General features: G+C 41.3%; 1 protein-coding gene across 1 annotated transcript; it reads left to right on the top strand.

Moving 5' to 3' along the window:
* Window positions 1–679: 679 nt before the first annotated feature.
* Window positions 680–12800, top strand: CMTM4 (CKLF-like MARVEL transmembrane domain containing 4; the record flags this gene model as incomplete). Its single annotated transcript, XM_009072046.1, has 3 exons — window positions 680–856; window positions 11495–11593; window positions 12506–12800. Coding segments are annotated over 3 exons (450 nt in total), but the record flags the coding sequence as incomplete, so codon positions are not given.
* Between the last annotated feature and the right edge of the window lie 358 nt (window positions 12801–13158).

The raw sequence follows: 13158 nt of genomic DNA, 5'->3' as shown, positions 1-13158 counted from the left end.
CCATTATCCCTGTCACATGTTTGTCTTTGCAGCACCAGATTTTCCTTCATCTATTAGCTGCTTGTTTTATTGTTTTATGAGGGAATGATAAAATATGTTTTTATATGAAATACAGCAGACTAATGATGATAAATGTGACCAAGGCAGGCATTTTTGGAGACTGGCAGAGATCCTCAGTCTGTTCCATTTTTGAGTTGATTTAGATGGCAATTGGCAGTGAATTTGAAGTAATATCTGTATTGAAATGTCTTTCACAATCACACAACATTAAGACTATGTAATTGTGCTTGAGGTTGGCCCAGTGGAAAAATGCATTCCATCTTCAGGTTTTGGAATAGCATATCATGAGTGAGGAGTGAAATGAAATGTCTGAGGTGCTGTTTGCACGTTAAGTCAGTGGCCTGGGAGGGTTTCATGCTTTTCAGGATGTCTCACACATTTTGATGTTAGACTCCTTGTCATTTTGCTAAAATGGACTTTTTGAACAGGACAAAAGCAGAAATTCTTAGATTAATTTGCTTTTGTTTTTGCTCTTTAGACAGTGCCCTGTTGTAAACGAAAATCACACATTCCTGAGTGTAAACCGATCGCGTTCCCAATGGAAATTTCAGGAATACTTGTGGCTACTTTCAAAATGTGGAAATCTATTTATTTTCTTTCCACTTGTTTTTCTTGCTAGGTTTTGGCACTGACTGCGTTCATCTGCATAGAGACCATCATGAAATGTTCCCCTTGCGAAGGCCTTTACTTCTTTGAGTTTGTGAGCTGCAGTGCGTTGGTGGTTACTGGAGCTCTCCTGCTTTTGTTCAGTCTCAATCTTCACACAAGAATACCACAGATCAACTGGAACCTTACTGTAAGTTCATACAAATTCTCACTCTGTTAAAAATAGCTGCAAATCTGGTTTAAGTTTGGTCTTTGAACTTTACTTTCTACTGGTGTTTCAGATTGTGTATTTTTTTGTGCTAAGTATACCTTTTACTTATATTTATTTTGAAGGAGCTTGAAATGTAGCAAGATTAAACTGCATTAAATAGAACTGAAATTGTCTTCTGGTAGATTCTCTTTGGAAGGAAAATCTTTCTGCTAGTGCCAGCAATTACTCTGTGTGGAAGAAGTGGACAAAAATGCAGCCTGTAGTTGTTTAACTTTGACAGATGTTGTATTTACAGTAGCCTGTTGTTCTCTCTTAACCTAGTTTTTTGTATTAGGACAAAGTGCTGCATATATTTTCTTACACAGATTGATACAATCATCGAGTAGTAGTGTAAAGAATGATGTGCTTTCTGTGAAAATCAGGTGTTTTGAATTGCTTCCATACTTGACTACTACGCATTGACTGGCAGTGCTTAGTGTGTTCTCAGATATGAGGAGTTTTAGGAGGAGAACTGCTGGCAGTGCACATTCCTTCTGTACAAGTCTCTATTTTCATGCTGTATTATGAGTTAAACTTTCAGATTGGGTTGCATAAACACAGGTCACAAAATCAACATGCTAAGTCACTCTAGCAAAAGATCTGTCAGCTTCAAGGGCAATATTTATATCGACCTCTTTGGACAGTACAGATACAGTCATGCCAATAATCTGTTTTATTTTATAACAGCAATTTTGTCAGCACTGTTGGAGTTCCACAAGGGTTTAGGCTCCTGTGTGATTTTTTGTAAAAATTATTTTAAAAAAATGTAATTCATTAATGTTGCAATTTGCTTAGTTTGTAAGTGTAAATGCCTTGTTTGAAGTGAGACTGGAATGTGGAATTCGAAGATCCTTTGTACCCTGGGGCTGTATAATCTATTGATGAACTCCTAAGAGTGTTTGGTAGATCAGTTAGATGGGGTGAGAGCTGTGGATGGTAACTGTGGGTGGGGGAGATGCAGGTGGCTTGCAAAAGAAAACCAGTGGCACACCTGGAATGTTACTGGGCTGTCTTGCCTTTGTTCCTTTGGTTTCCATTCTGCCAGTGTTGTCACCGCAGATCTTTGCAGCAAGCTGAAAAGCAGCAGCTGCAGAGGGAAGGTGGTCTCTGTTTCTGCTGCCAGCCTGGTTGTGTAATGGGCATCACAGCAGCCTGACAGCTGCCAACAGCAATTGCAGACTGTTGTCTTACACCACACAGTTCTGAACATGCTGGTAGGAGGTACAGGAGCATGGTGACAAGTGTAAGTGCAGCAGTGTCACATAAAACACACAGTGTTTGCTGGTGTGATGCAGGTGGTTTCACGGGGAGTACTAGATGTAGCTCATGTTCAAAGTCAGTTTTTCCAAGACTGAAATTTTTCAGAGTCCCCCGGGGTGGTATGTGTGGTGCCCATGGCTGAGCTGAAGCTGCATCTCTGGGTGTTGAGTGACTTGGCATGCTCTTGGTTCTGTATGTCAGTCCCTTTGGCTCAGTCACTGATCCCCGTGCACGCTGTTACTGCCTGCCAGGGCACTTGGCAATATGTTGGGCAGACATGAGTGCAGAAGCCTAAATGAAGCTCTCTGTCTCTCCCTTCAGAGAATGCTGTAGATATCTGTGTGTAACTGTGAGGTCCTTTTAGCCACTCTGACTTCTTAGGGTAATTGAGAGACAAGAATTGTCACTGTGAGTGTAGCATGACTTCTCTGTATAGCCTTCTCTTAGGAGATTTTTAGGGGAAGGAGGGCTTAAAAATCCAAACACTTGCGGGGTTTTTTTTGTTGTTTGTTTGTTTTGTATTAAAAAAGTGTTTTTGTTTCTGGGCAATGATCAGACTCTGAACCCCCTACCTAAACAGCATGGGGCAACATGACATGGTCAGAGTTCAGCCCAAAGGCCACAGGGAGTACACTGCAGGTGCTTTTGCTTTAGTTCATATTGCCACATCCACAGAGGTAAATTGTCATGGTCTTGCAAGTCTCATTCTTCTAGTTATATCCTGAAAATGAAGTGCTTCTTCCATCATTTTATCAAAGATCTCTGGCAGAAGTGAGAAGAGAACTGACTTCCACTACCTGATGAGAACATCCTCCTTCCTGGTGTTTCTTACTGACTTTAGCAATGGTTAGCCTAGCAGGGCTGTTACCCTGACAGGACTGTTGGAGTGTATTCATTATCAGAGTGTTTAGGACCATTCTGTGTTCCTAGACCTGTCTCTGCTGTTGCACCTACAGAGTGTGAGATCAAAGGCTGCTGAAACACCCATGGGAGATTACTTTGGCAAAGTTAGGAGGAAATTTAACAGTGTAGAGTTCTGGCTGAATTTATTTTTTTTCTTATTTTGGCATTCTTTAGATGTATATTCATATATTATTTGCCTCTTTTCATTATTATTTTCTTATGTTTTGATGGCTGTTTTAATAATATTTTTATCGTTTTGCAGCCTCTGTATGTGACAGTGTTATTACAGGAGTTGCTTTCTAACAACTTTCACACCCCTGAATTCTCTAGGGGGAAGTCACTCCTGCTTATGTATAAATTCATCAATATATAAGTTTTTAAAAATCTGTATGGCTCTATCATGCATATTTCCCTTATGGAAAACCTCAAGCATTGCTTTTAGAAGCTGTGTGAGAAGAAGAGGCTGCTACAGTGCTTGAAGGAATTTAATAGTCTTAAATTTAGCAAAGAAGTCTTTCTTTAAAAGCAGCACTTCTTCCTAGGAACCATTTGAAAGCGTTTGCTTTTAAATGATCCAATATATTAGAAAGTACTTGCCCATCAACTGCTCTTGTCCAACACAGGATTGTTCCTTTTAGTACTTCATAAAATAATGTATTTGTGGAGATTTATCTGATGTGCACTGTCCCCAGCTGGAGTGAAAATATGGGTCGGTATATACCGGCATCTAACAGATATGCAGATTTTGTTCCTAATTAGAGACTTGCCAATCATTTCCATATTTTCCTGAGGTAAACATGAAAGAAACGGAGATGGTGAGGCCAGGACAGAGCCTGGCTGGGGTGTGTTGGAGAGAGGCTGATCTGTGCAGTGAGATGAAAGAACAGTCACTTGTCTGTGTTGTGCAGCACTATCAATTTTATGCAAAAATGCAAAAGCTGGGGAACCTGTCAGTGGAAATTTCCATTTCCTTTATGCCTCACAGCTCAAAGGGAGCCTATTCTGCAGGGAGAGGAGCGAGTGGCATGGGGGAATGGAGAGCACAGCTGAGACTCCTGGTTAACCAGCGAGCTGCTGCCTTGACATGTTTGCCTTCAGAGTTAACTCATAACTGAATGTTTGGTATCATTTTGCATTTGGCAAAATTATCCTTTTTTCTCATTTCTAAAATTCATTATTTGACTCTGGTGTGGTCTCCAGGGAGAGGTGAAGGTCTTGCAGCCAAGCTGTGAGCATGGCTCAGCCCTGCAGCAGCAGGGATGGGTGGGAAGGATGACAGGGGTGTTGGTAGGCACTGGGGTGTGCTGGTGGGGGTGTGTGTATCCCAGGCCTTCCCATGGCACTGGCACTGCTGCAGGGCTGACAGCTGAAGGGATGTGGGGAAGGGGAGAAGGGATGGCAAAGAGCTGAGAATACTGGAATTGGGAGAGAGATGAGAGAAACCAGAGGCATTCCCTATGTGATTCAGTGTATAATCAGCCACTAGAATGAACTGTTTGTCTGTGTGCAGGGTTGGAGGAGACCTTTAAGATCATCTAGTTCAACCCTTAACCTGTCACTGTGGTAACCCCTAAACCATATTTTCCAGCACCAGGTCCAGATGTCTCAAACACTTCTAGAGATGGTGACTGCATTTGGACCATGAATTTTTTTTTTTTACATTGAGACACATACTGGAGCTCTGGTAGGATATTTGGTGTGTGTACAGAGTGTTTTGGCCTGGAGCAGCCTCAGAAGTGAGGCACAGAACTGAGCACAGCACCAAATCAGAGCTCTGCTGAGCTAGTTAGCCTGGACTGGTCCCAGGGCAGCACTGCTGCAGGGAGGGAACACAGGGATTCAGGTGTGTCTCTTGGAAGATACAGATCACTCGTATTTTGTGCTGCCTGAAAACTTATTTCATCATCTTTGCAGGGTTGTTTCTCTCAGTTGTTGCAGTGGTGAAACCTTGTGTGCAGCAACTGATGCTTGAAGGCGTTAGCAGAAAATGTCACGCGGTGCCAGAGTGACAAACTGTCTTGTGCCAGCCTTGGCTCTGGGGAGTGTCGTCACAAAGATGTAGCTCAAAGGCCTTCACAGGGCAATCTGGATGTTTATTTTTATTTCTAATCTATTTTTTCCCTTCTGTGTTGACAAAAAAAAAGTCTTGCTTCTATTTGGCTTGCTTAGCTGTTGGATAGAAAATTAAGTCAGTCATCCTTGACTTGTTTGTTTACTGCTCTCAAAATAGCAATACCTGTTAAGGATAAAAATGAATATTTTCTAAATTAAAAACATTGTCAGAATTAATTTCCTTCATGGACTGTTCTCACCTGGTGCAGTGTGGTGTAAAGGGTATGTTATTGTGCAAGAAAAGCAAAGCTAGGTTTTAAATACAAGAAATATGACATGTTTTGGTTGTAATTGCAAGTATGGTCTCTTGCTTTGTGGCAGTAACTGCTGGTCCTGTCTCTGTGCAGCCTGCTCGTTGGAAAAACATGCAGGGAAAGCAGCTAGGAGCAGCTAAGAGCTGGGAGGGAAACAGGGAGGTGATCTTCAAGGAACCAATGTGAAATGGGGATTGTAGCAGCATTCCTTGAGGAACGTGTTTTGTCATTTACAGCAGAGTTAGTGCGTCTAAGAGAGCTTCTATTCCAATTCAAAAATAGCTAGAAATAAGAATAAAATCATACAAATATTGGTTTTGAGGCCACCTCTTCCATTTCTTCGAAGTCACAGCTCATTCCTCAGCTTTTGCAGAGCTGACTAAGGTTTTTGCAAGTCACTTATGTTAATTCAGGGCTTTTTATGTACTTTGCTGGAGATGCTGGAAATAGAACTGGTCTCCAGCCAGTGCAGACACCTGGGACTGGGTCAAAGCACCTGCAGACGAGTGCTGGAGACCTTTGGGGCTGTGGAGTGCAAGGTGGGACCCACAGGGACCTCCAGCCCTATGTGGGGGCTGAGGCAGCTCAGCCTGCTGAGGTGGGCACTGGGATGTCTCTGCACAGTGGGAATCCAGCCCTTGGGGCAGCAACATGGGTTTGAAATTGCTAGTCATGGGCTGTTCTATTGGGGAAGAAATGTGTATGTGAATCCTGTGTTTTAGTAGAGGATCCTGCACCTGGGAAAATCTAGATAAATAAGGGAAGAAAGAGGTGGGAATTAATGCTCATACAGTTAATTTGGTTATTTCCACCTAGGACTTACTTTTGCTTGAGAAACCACATTTCCATTTTTAATCGTGGTGCAAAATGCTCAGTGTTTAGTAATATGATTACAGAGCAGTGCTATAGGAGTTTGACTAAAGGTGCTTGGTTTAGAGGACTGAGCAGTATGTTTGTAACATTTGACTTGATAGCTTCTTATAGAAACAAGGGGAAAAGTTCCCAGACCTTGCAGGTGAAGTACTGGCTGGAGGAAAAATATAGGGGCATTGGCCAACTTTAAAAAAATATTAATAACCACTATTAATAACTGAAAAACAAACCACCAAAACAGAACTCAAAGGAAATGTTACTTGGAGCTCTCTCTTTTGTGGAAGATACCCTGGACACCAGCAGCCACTGACTTCTGTCACCTCCTGTGGCAGAGTCAGGCTGTTGGAATGTGCAGGTTTCTCCAGATTGCATTCATTTAGCTACTTTAAACTCCATCTAAATATAAAGTTTTGGATTGCAAAAGCAAATGACAAAAACATCTACCAGTTTAAATGTCACATTTTTGTTTATACAAATTATAATTGCAATATGGCACTGCCTCCCTTTTAACTAGTACCTAGTCACTTGTGCAGACTCTTACTGCACCACAAAATGCAGGATAAAAAGGCAGACTATGCATTTTTATTGGATGTTTCTTAACAGTTTGCATGTGTGAAGTCATGGAGAGCCATGGATAAAGGCATGTGGATTTTACTGAAGCCTCTGAGCATCAGAACCAGCTGCTGGTACCAACCTGGGAGGCTGAATAGAAGCCTTTGAAGCTGATGTGCCTTGCAGCTTTCAGGAGTTACTTAATGGGAGTTTTCAGGTCTGTTAACAGACCTCATTCACAGCACCAGTTCAGCTTTTCCATCTTCATTAGGCCAGGAACCATACCTGCCCCACCCTTAAAAATGGAAGAGTGTAGGATGATCATAGGTCGTTGACTGGAGTTTACCACCTTTGCAGCACAGTCAGCAGACCAAAAGTGTCACACAAAGTGCTTCTCTTGGCACAAGCCCATCTTCATCCCAAGTGACAATGTCTCCTCTGCCTTGTGCTCCTTCTGAGTGAGACAGATAGCAAATATATGGCCTTGGGTGCTCTCCTTTGGACTAACAGGACCATTGGTGACTGACCAGAAGGACTTGCAAATAGCTGTCAAGAGACCAGAAGTCAGTCGCTGGTTTTAATCATTTTGGAGAGGCACAAGGGAGCAGCAGCAGTTGAGAGTGGATTTGATTCAGCTCATAGATTTTATTCTGTTATGGATGGCAGCTTTGTACAGTGTTTTATGGCACAACATTCTGTCTCATGAGGTTGCTGTAATTTCAGCAGAAATTCTTCTACCTCTGTGATGTGGTTTTACTTTGTCTATAAATATAATAGCAAGAACTTCAGCTGCATCATGGCCAGATTTGAAGCAGCTCATCTTTTTTCAATTAGTTTATTCTTCTTATTGTCACGATTATTCATTTTCTCTTACGTGGAAAATAGCTGTATTATTTCAGGGAGTGTCCTTGACTACTTGAATTCTTGCTGTGCTTCCTTTTGTTTCATTTCTGCTCTGATTTAGTCGCAAACCATTGGTTGTTTTTATTTTCTTGTCTTTCTAAGTAGTAACTACCAAGTTTTGGATTAAAAATCTCCACTGATATTTGTGTCTGTGATGTTACCATTATATTATCTGTATGAGAGTGTTACTGCTAAGTGTCATTGCTCCTTAAGCTCCAGACAATCTCATCTGTAGATATAAAAGATTGTACTAGTTTTAGCTTTGTAAGAAACTAGGCTTACAGACTATGAATCAATTGCTAATTGCATTAACAAGGTCTGACTTAACCAGGGAAAATGGAGTTGCAGAGATGAATAAATTGGAGCCTCAAGATGAAATCAATTCTTTGGATTTGAATGGTTGAATTCTTTGCAAGGACAAACTTGATATTTTTGTAAAGAGTACAGTGAAATAAAATGCCAGTGATGGTGACAAGTTTCTAATGTACTTGTATCAAAGTACATTAGAAAAGGCTCAGCAGTCTTCATTTCAGCAGTACTTTATATTCTGCAGTGTCTCAGACCTACAAGAAGCCTTCAAGTCATTTTGTCCATGGTGATGGCTGATGGTGTGTGGTGTGCTGTGGGCAGGCCTGGCTGTCTTGTTTATACTCTGCTCCTTTGGACAGATGATCAGGCTGACAGATGCAAAATGTCAGAGGTCAGCAGAGTTAATAAGCCCATCTGACCCCATAAATCATACAGCATTAGGTGTCATCCACTTGGTCTTTAAGTATGGTACTAAGGAAGTGCAAAATGTGTGTCTAAAAAACCACAGTGGTTACTATGTGAAAAGGTAGAACATTGAGCACATCTTTGGCTGCTGCTTGTGATGGTTAGCTCCCTTACAAATAAAACCAGCTTCACGTTGAATATGACTTTTGCCTTAACTTTGCAGCTGTTCATTTTATGCTGTTCATTTTGTTGTGCTTTTGGATGTTAAGCTGTTAAAACAGTATTTTTGGATTATTCAGACACCAGAGTCTTCATGTACACAGCTCAATCTCTACTGTTCAAAGTAGTTCATGTTCTTTTGATTCATGCTGAGAAATTTCTTCCTCCTTTGACATAACTTCTGTGGCTCTTCTCTGTACCCTGTCTGATTTTTGAACACACTTTTACAACTGTGCATACTGGACCAGGACTCAGCATTCCAGTGTGCCTTGCACAGGTAGGATCCCCACTGTACACCCATGGTATCCAGGAGTCCAAAGCAGTGTATAAGTGTTGCTGCTTCCTTTTTTTGGCCATGGCAGCACATCCTGGGATGTTTGCCTCCTCTAATTACTAAGTTCCTCTGAGTTATTTCTCCAATATTTTATCTCTGTTCTGTAGGTCCTTTCTGTAGGTGCCAGATGTACTCTGGTAGTAAATACCCAACTTGACCTTAGCTTGAACTAATTTATTTATTTTTAATTATCTAGGAGCACAGTTGTCCTCTCCCCAGTGTTTAGTTTCAGTATTCTTGGTGACATACATATATTTATGCTAGAGACTCAATGGCAATGTTGGATACTGTTGAATCTGGATCTGTTGTCATGTGCAGTGAGACTTCCCCTCTAGTGGAAAAAGTTTTGTGCACCACAGCTCTTGTTGGCAAGCACAGAAGCACAGTTGGAGCTGCTAAACTCAGAGCTGGAGAGGGGAATACTTGGAGGAGTTGTGAAATGCCATGTATTTTCTAATACCTCTGTTTATATAAAGTTAAGGCTTTATTTCTGCAGATCAAGTATTATATAATTTAAAAATGCCATAACTAGTTAATAGAATTACACTTTTGATGCTTTAAGTACCAGATATCTATCTCAGGAAGCATAAAAAGGACCTTTCTGTACACAGGGTGGTGAAAAAGTGTTAAGAGTTTGAGACTCACAATTTGCTTTTGTTTCTTTACTGTTTAATAAGACAGTTTGGGTCTTAGCAGGCTTATGACATCTGGACATGTGAGTGGAAGTAGCAGTGAGCAGTGGAAGCCTCTCAGATTTCTTAGGAAAGTCCTTCTTTTAGACAGGGGTCAGGCTGCAGTGACACACCACAGTTTGTCCCCAAGTACACTTAATTTTGATAACCAGCTGGTGTTGAGCCAGTACCCTCAGAATTGATAGATTTCTCTGTGAATAACACAGCACCAGGAGCTTTGTTTTTACAGCTGCTTTTTAAAGCATTCCCTATTCATGGCTACCAAAACGGGTGTTTTGGGGTGGCTGGATGACATTGGTCCTTACAAAGTCTTTGTGCCATTTAGTTGGAGCATAGTCATGGGATTCATACCCAGCAAGTAACTTGAGATTTATGTCTTCAGTTCTCTAAGCCTCACTTCTTACTGCATCAAGATGCTCTTTAGGGGGGAAAAAATAAGGCACAGGAAGTGAGCCTGGCTTGCATGTGGAAGAAGAGAGTCAAGTAGAACAATTTGTCCTTGAATTCTAATTAATGTGATTTTTTTTTTTCATGATTTGAATTCTAATTAATGTGATTTTTTTTTCATGATGGGAATTGCATGTTCAGTGCAGTTTTGTGGTTTAGTTTGGTATTTTTTTCTTTCACTCAAGCCTGTAAGTTGCACAGCAGTCTTGTATACAGGTTTTCCTTCCATCCCTTTTGCCTATGGTAGTATTCACTTCTCACTGATTTCATGCTCCTTCAGGATGTTTGTGCTGAACTGCTGTTTCTTGATTCCTCCACCCTGACCTCACCTGTTCACTCGGGTCTCATGGTAGTCTTGTTTCCTGCACCTCCACAGTGCAGATGGTGCAGTGTACAACAGATCAGATGTTTTAAACTTGTACAAGATGCCCAGAGTAACTCATTGAACCGCTGGTCCTTAATAAATCTAGAGTTTTTTCTTCTGGTGCAGTCCCAGCTCTTGAATTTTTTGTTTCCTCAAGACTGATCAGCTAGTCTTGTACCAGTGTAATTACTGTTGTGCTCATAGGTGCCATCCAGAGTTCTTCCTGCAGTTCCAGTGACATGTTAGTGACCCTGTGTTGTGTAAGGCATGGCAGCAGAGTCACTGAACACTGAGCAGCATATGCAGCACATGTACTACTGAATTGTGTCTTGCAAGTCATTTTTCTCTGCTTGGAGCAGAGCAAGAGATTTCCCTGAAGGTGTTGCTGAGCATATGTTCTAAATGTCTGCTGGAAACATCAGTTTTATGCAATAAATAGGTAAAAATGTGTGTATTCTTACAACACGTGCAGCTGTTATTTGTGGAAATTGCACAGGACGTACAGTTTGCTACAGGGAAGGCCTGGAAGAGTCTGTAGAGAAGCTCCTGACAGCTCTTTGGGCAGTGCACAAAGCACTGTTGCCATGTGAGAGAGAGCAGGGGGTTCCTGGCTCAGGTTTGAGATTCAGGTTGCTTCAGCATCCCCTGAGGTACAGCAGCATTAGTGGTGCTTTTTGCTGAGAGCACTTTTCTAATCAGCCCAGAGGACCTTGAGGTGATATGTCCAGAGGCTGTAGAGATGCTCTGTGTGTATGTGCTGTTTGATTTCACTTCTTCCCTGGCTGTTTCCTGTCTTTGCTTTCTTCTGTACTAGTGATCAACTGCATAGAAAGTGGGAAAGCACTGCTGCAGTTCTTGTTCTAACCTCCTTCTGTGTTGTCAGTTCTAATAAGAGAAAGCAAAGAGTCATCATTTAGTAATGCCAATGATTTTTTTTAATTTTTTTTTTAGGATCTGGTCAACACTGGACTCAGCACTTTCTTCTTTTTCATTGCCTCTGTAGTACTTGCTGCTTTAAACCATAAAACTGGAGCAGAAATTGCTGCTGTGGTAAGAATTTGAACTTTTTTGTACTGGACTCTTACCTTGTATTAAAACTGAAGATTTAACTTTTATTCATTCATTGAACACACTTGTTGCTTTGCCATCACAATTTACTTCTAATTTCACAGTTGTCTGTAACATAGTTCATATTACAGAAGTATTAATATCCTTTGAGCTGTTGTTCAGACTTGAGGAAAGAATAAACAGAAAAATGATTTGCAGAGAACACTTTACAGTTGAACTTGCCTTGCTTCTTTCTCTAGCAGTCTTAGGTGATCCTGCTCTATGCTGCAAACCAATGGAATAGGCAGAGCCAGAAGTTAGGAAGAAATTGAACCTGCTTATGTGTAATTTGCTGCGTTCTTACTCACTGCAGATGTTTTTTTGTTCTGGGAGTGAGTATTGTAGCACTTCAAGATTTTAAATCTAGAACAGTTAGCTCAAACAAATGAATTTTGTGCTTGAGTTGGGAACATTGATTTTTACTTTTTTTCCCCTAAATTCTTTTCAAACCTGCTTTGAAAATCCCACATCAGTTTTGCAGAAGCAGATAAGAAGAGCTGCAAAGCAGCTCCTTCTCCAGGACAGTGGCCTGAACTGGTCATCTGTTCTTCTGTCATCCCCTCAGCATTGTGTGCGCCGTGAGCTGTTACATGAAGAACTGTTTTCTTTACAACAATATCTTCTGCTGAAGTTGCACTGCAGGATTTAATTGTCATGTTTGTACTCAGAGAACTTTGTTTCCTGGGCTCATTAATCTTAGTCACTTTTGCAGATTCTCTAGTTCACTGAAGAAAAAAACCCATCAATTTTCCAGGCTACGACGATTTGTCAGTGCAAGTAATGTAGAAAACTAAACTTCTGAGGAATTTGTTGTTCTCAAAAATTGTCTTTGACAATTCTTTCCTCTTCTTGTAGGTGTTTGGTTTCTTGGCAATGGCAGTGTATGCTGTGAACACATATTTAGCTGTCAAGAAGTGGCAAATGACCAGCAGACAGCAGAACAGTCGTCAGAGCAGCGATTACATGCGCGCTCGGACAGAGTCCAGAGAGGTAGTGCATCGCCCGGAGATTCAGCGTCTGGATGCGTGAAAGGACCTGCCAGTGGGGCTGCAAAGGGAAAAGAAGTGCTAAACTCCCTCATGGAATAAGGGTTTTTTCTTTATTTAAGGAGGAAAAGGAAGATGAGCGGGTGGCGAGGAGCGCCCAGCCCTGCGTGTATGCAGAGGTGCATTAAGTCAGCAGCTCTTGTCATGGAGGCAGTAAATGTTGGCCATTCCAAAGGAAGATCCATTCGAGGTCTCCACATATATATATGCATATATTATATAGCTTATATAATATATAATATATATATGTTTTGAAGTATGTTATTGTTTTGGACTAAGCGTACAGTAGTTTCCTTCCCTCTCCCAAGTGCAAGCTCTGAAGATCCACCTTCTGCTGGTTTCTTCGTCCGTCGTAACACTAAGACCAGCACTACCTTGGTTGGTTAATATAGGAGAGAAATCCACCAAAAGTCAATTTAATACCCACAAAAAGGAAGTGAGGGGCGAATAGCAATAACTTCA

This window comes from Acanthisitta chloris, unplaced genomic scaffold (assembly GCF_000695815.1).
Source record: "Acanthisitta chloris isolate BGI_N310 unplaced genomic scaffold, ASM69581v1 scaffold1473, whole genome shotgun sequence".
Lineage (NCBI taxonomy): Eukaryota > Metazoa > Chordata > Aves > Passeriformes > Acanthisittidae > Acanthisitta > Acanthisitta chloris.
Note: the sequence above shows the minus strand (reverse complement) of the source record. Positions and strands in the feature narration are given on the sequence as shown.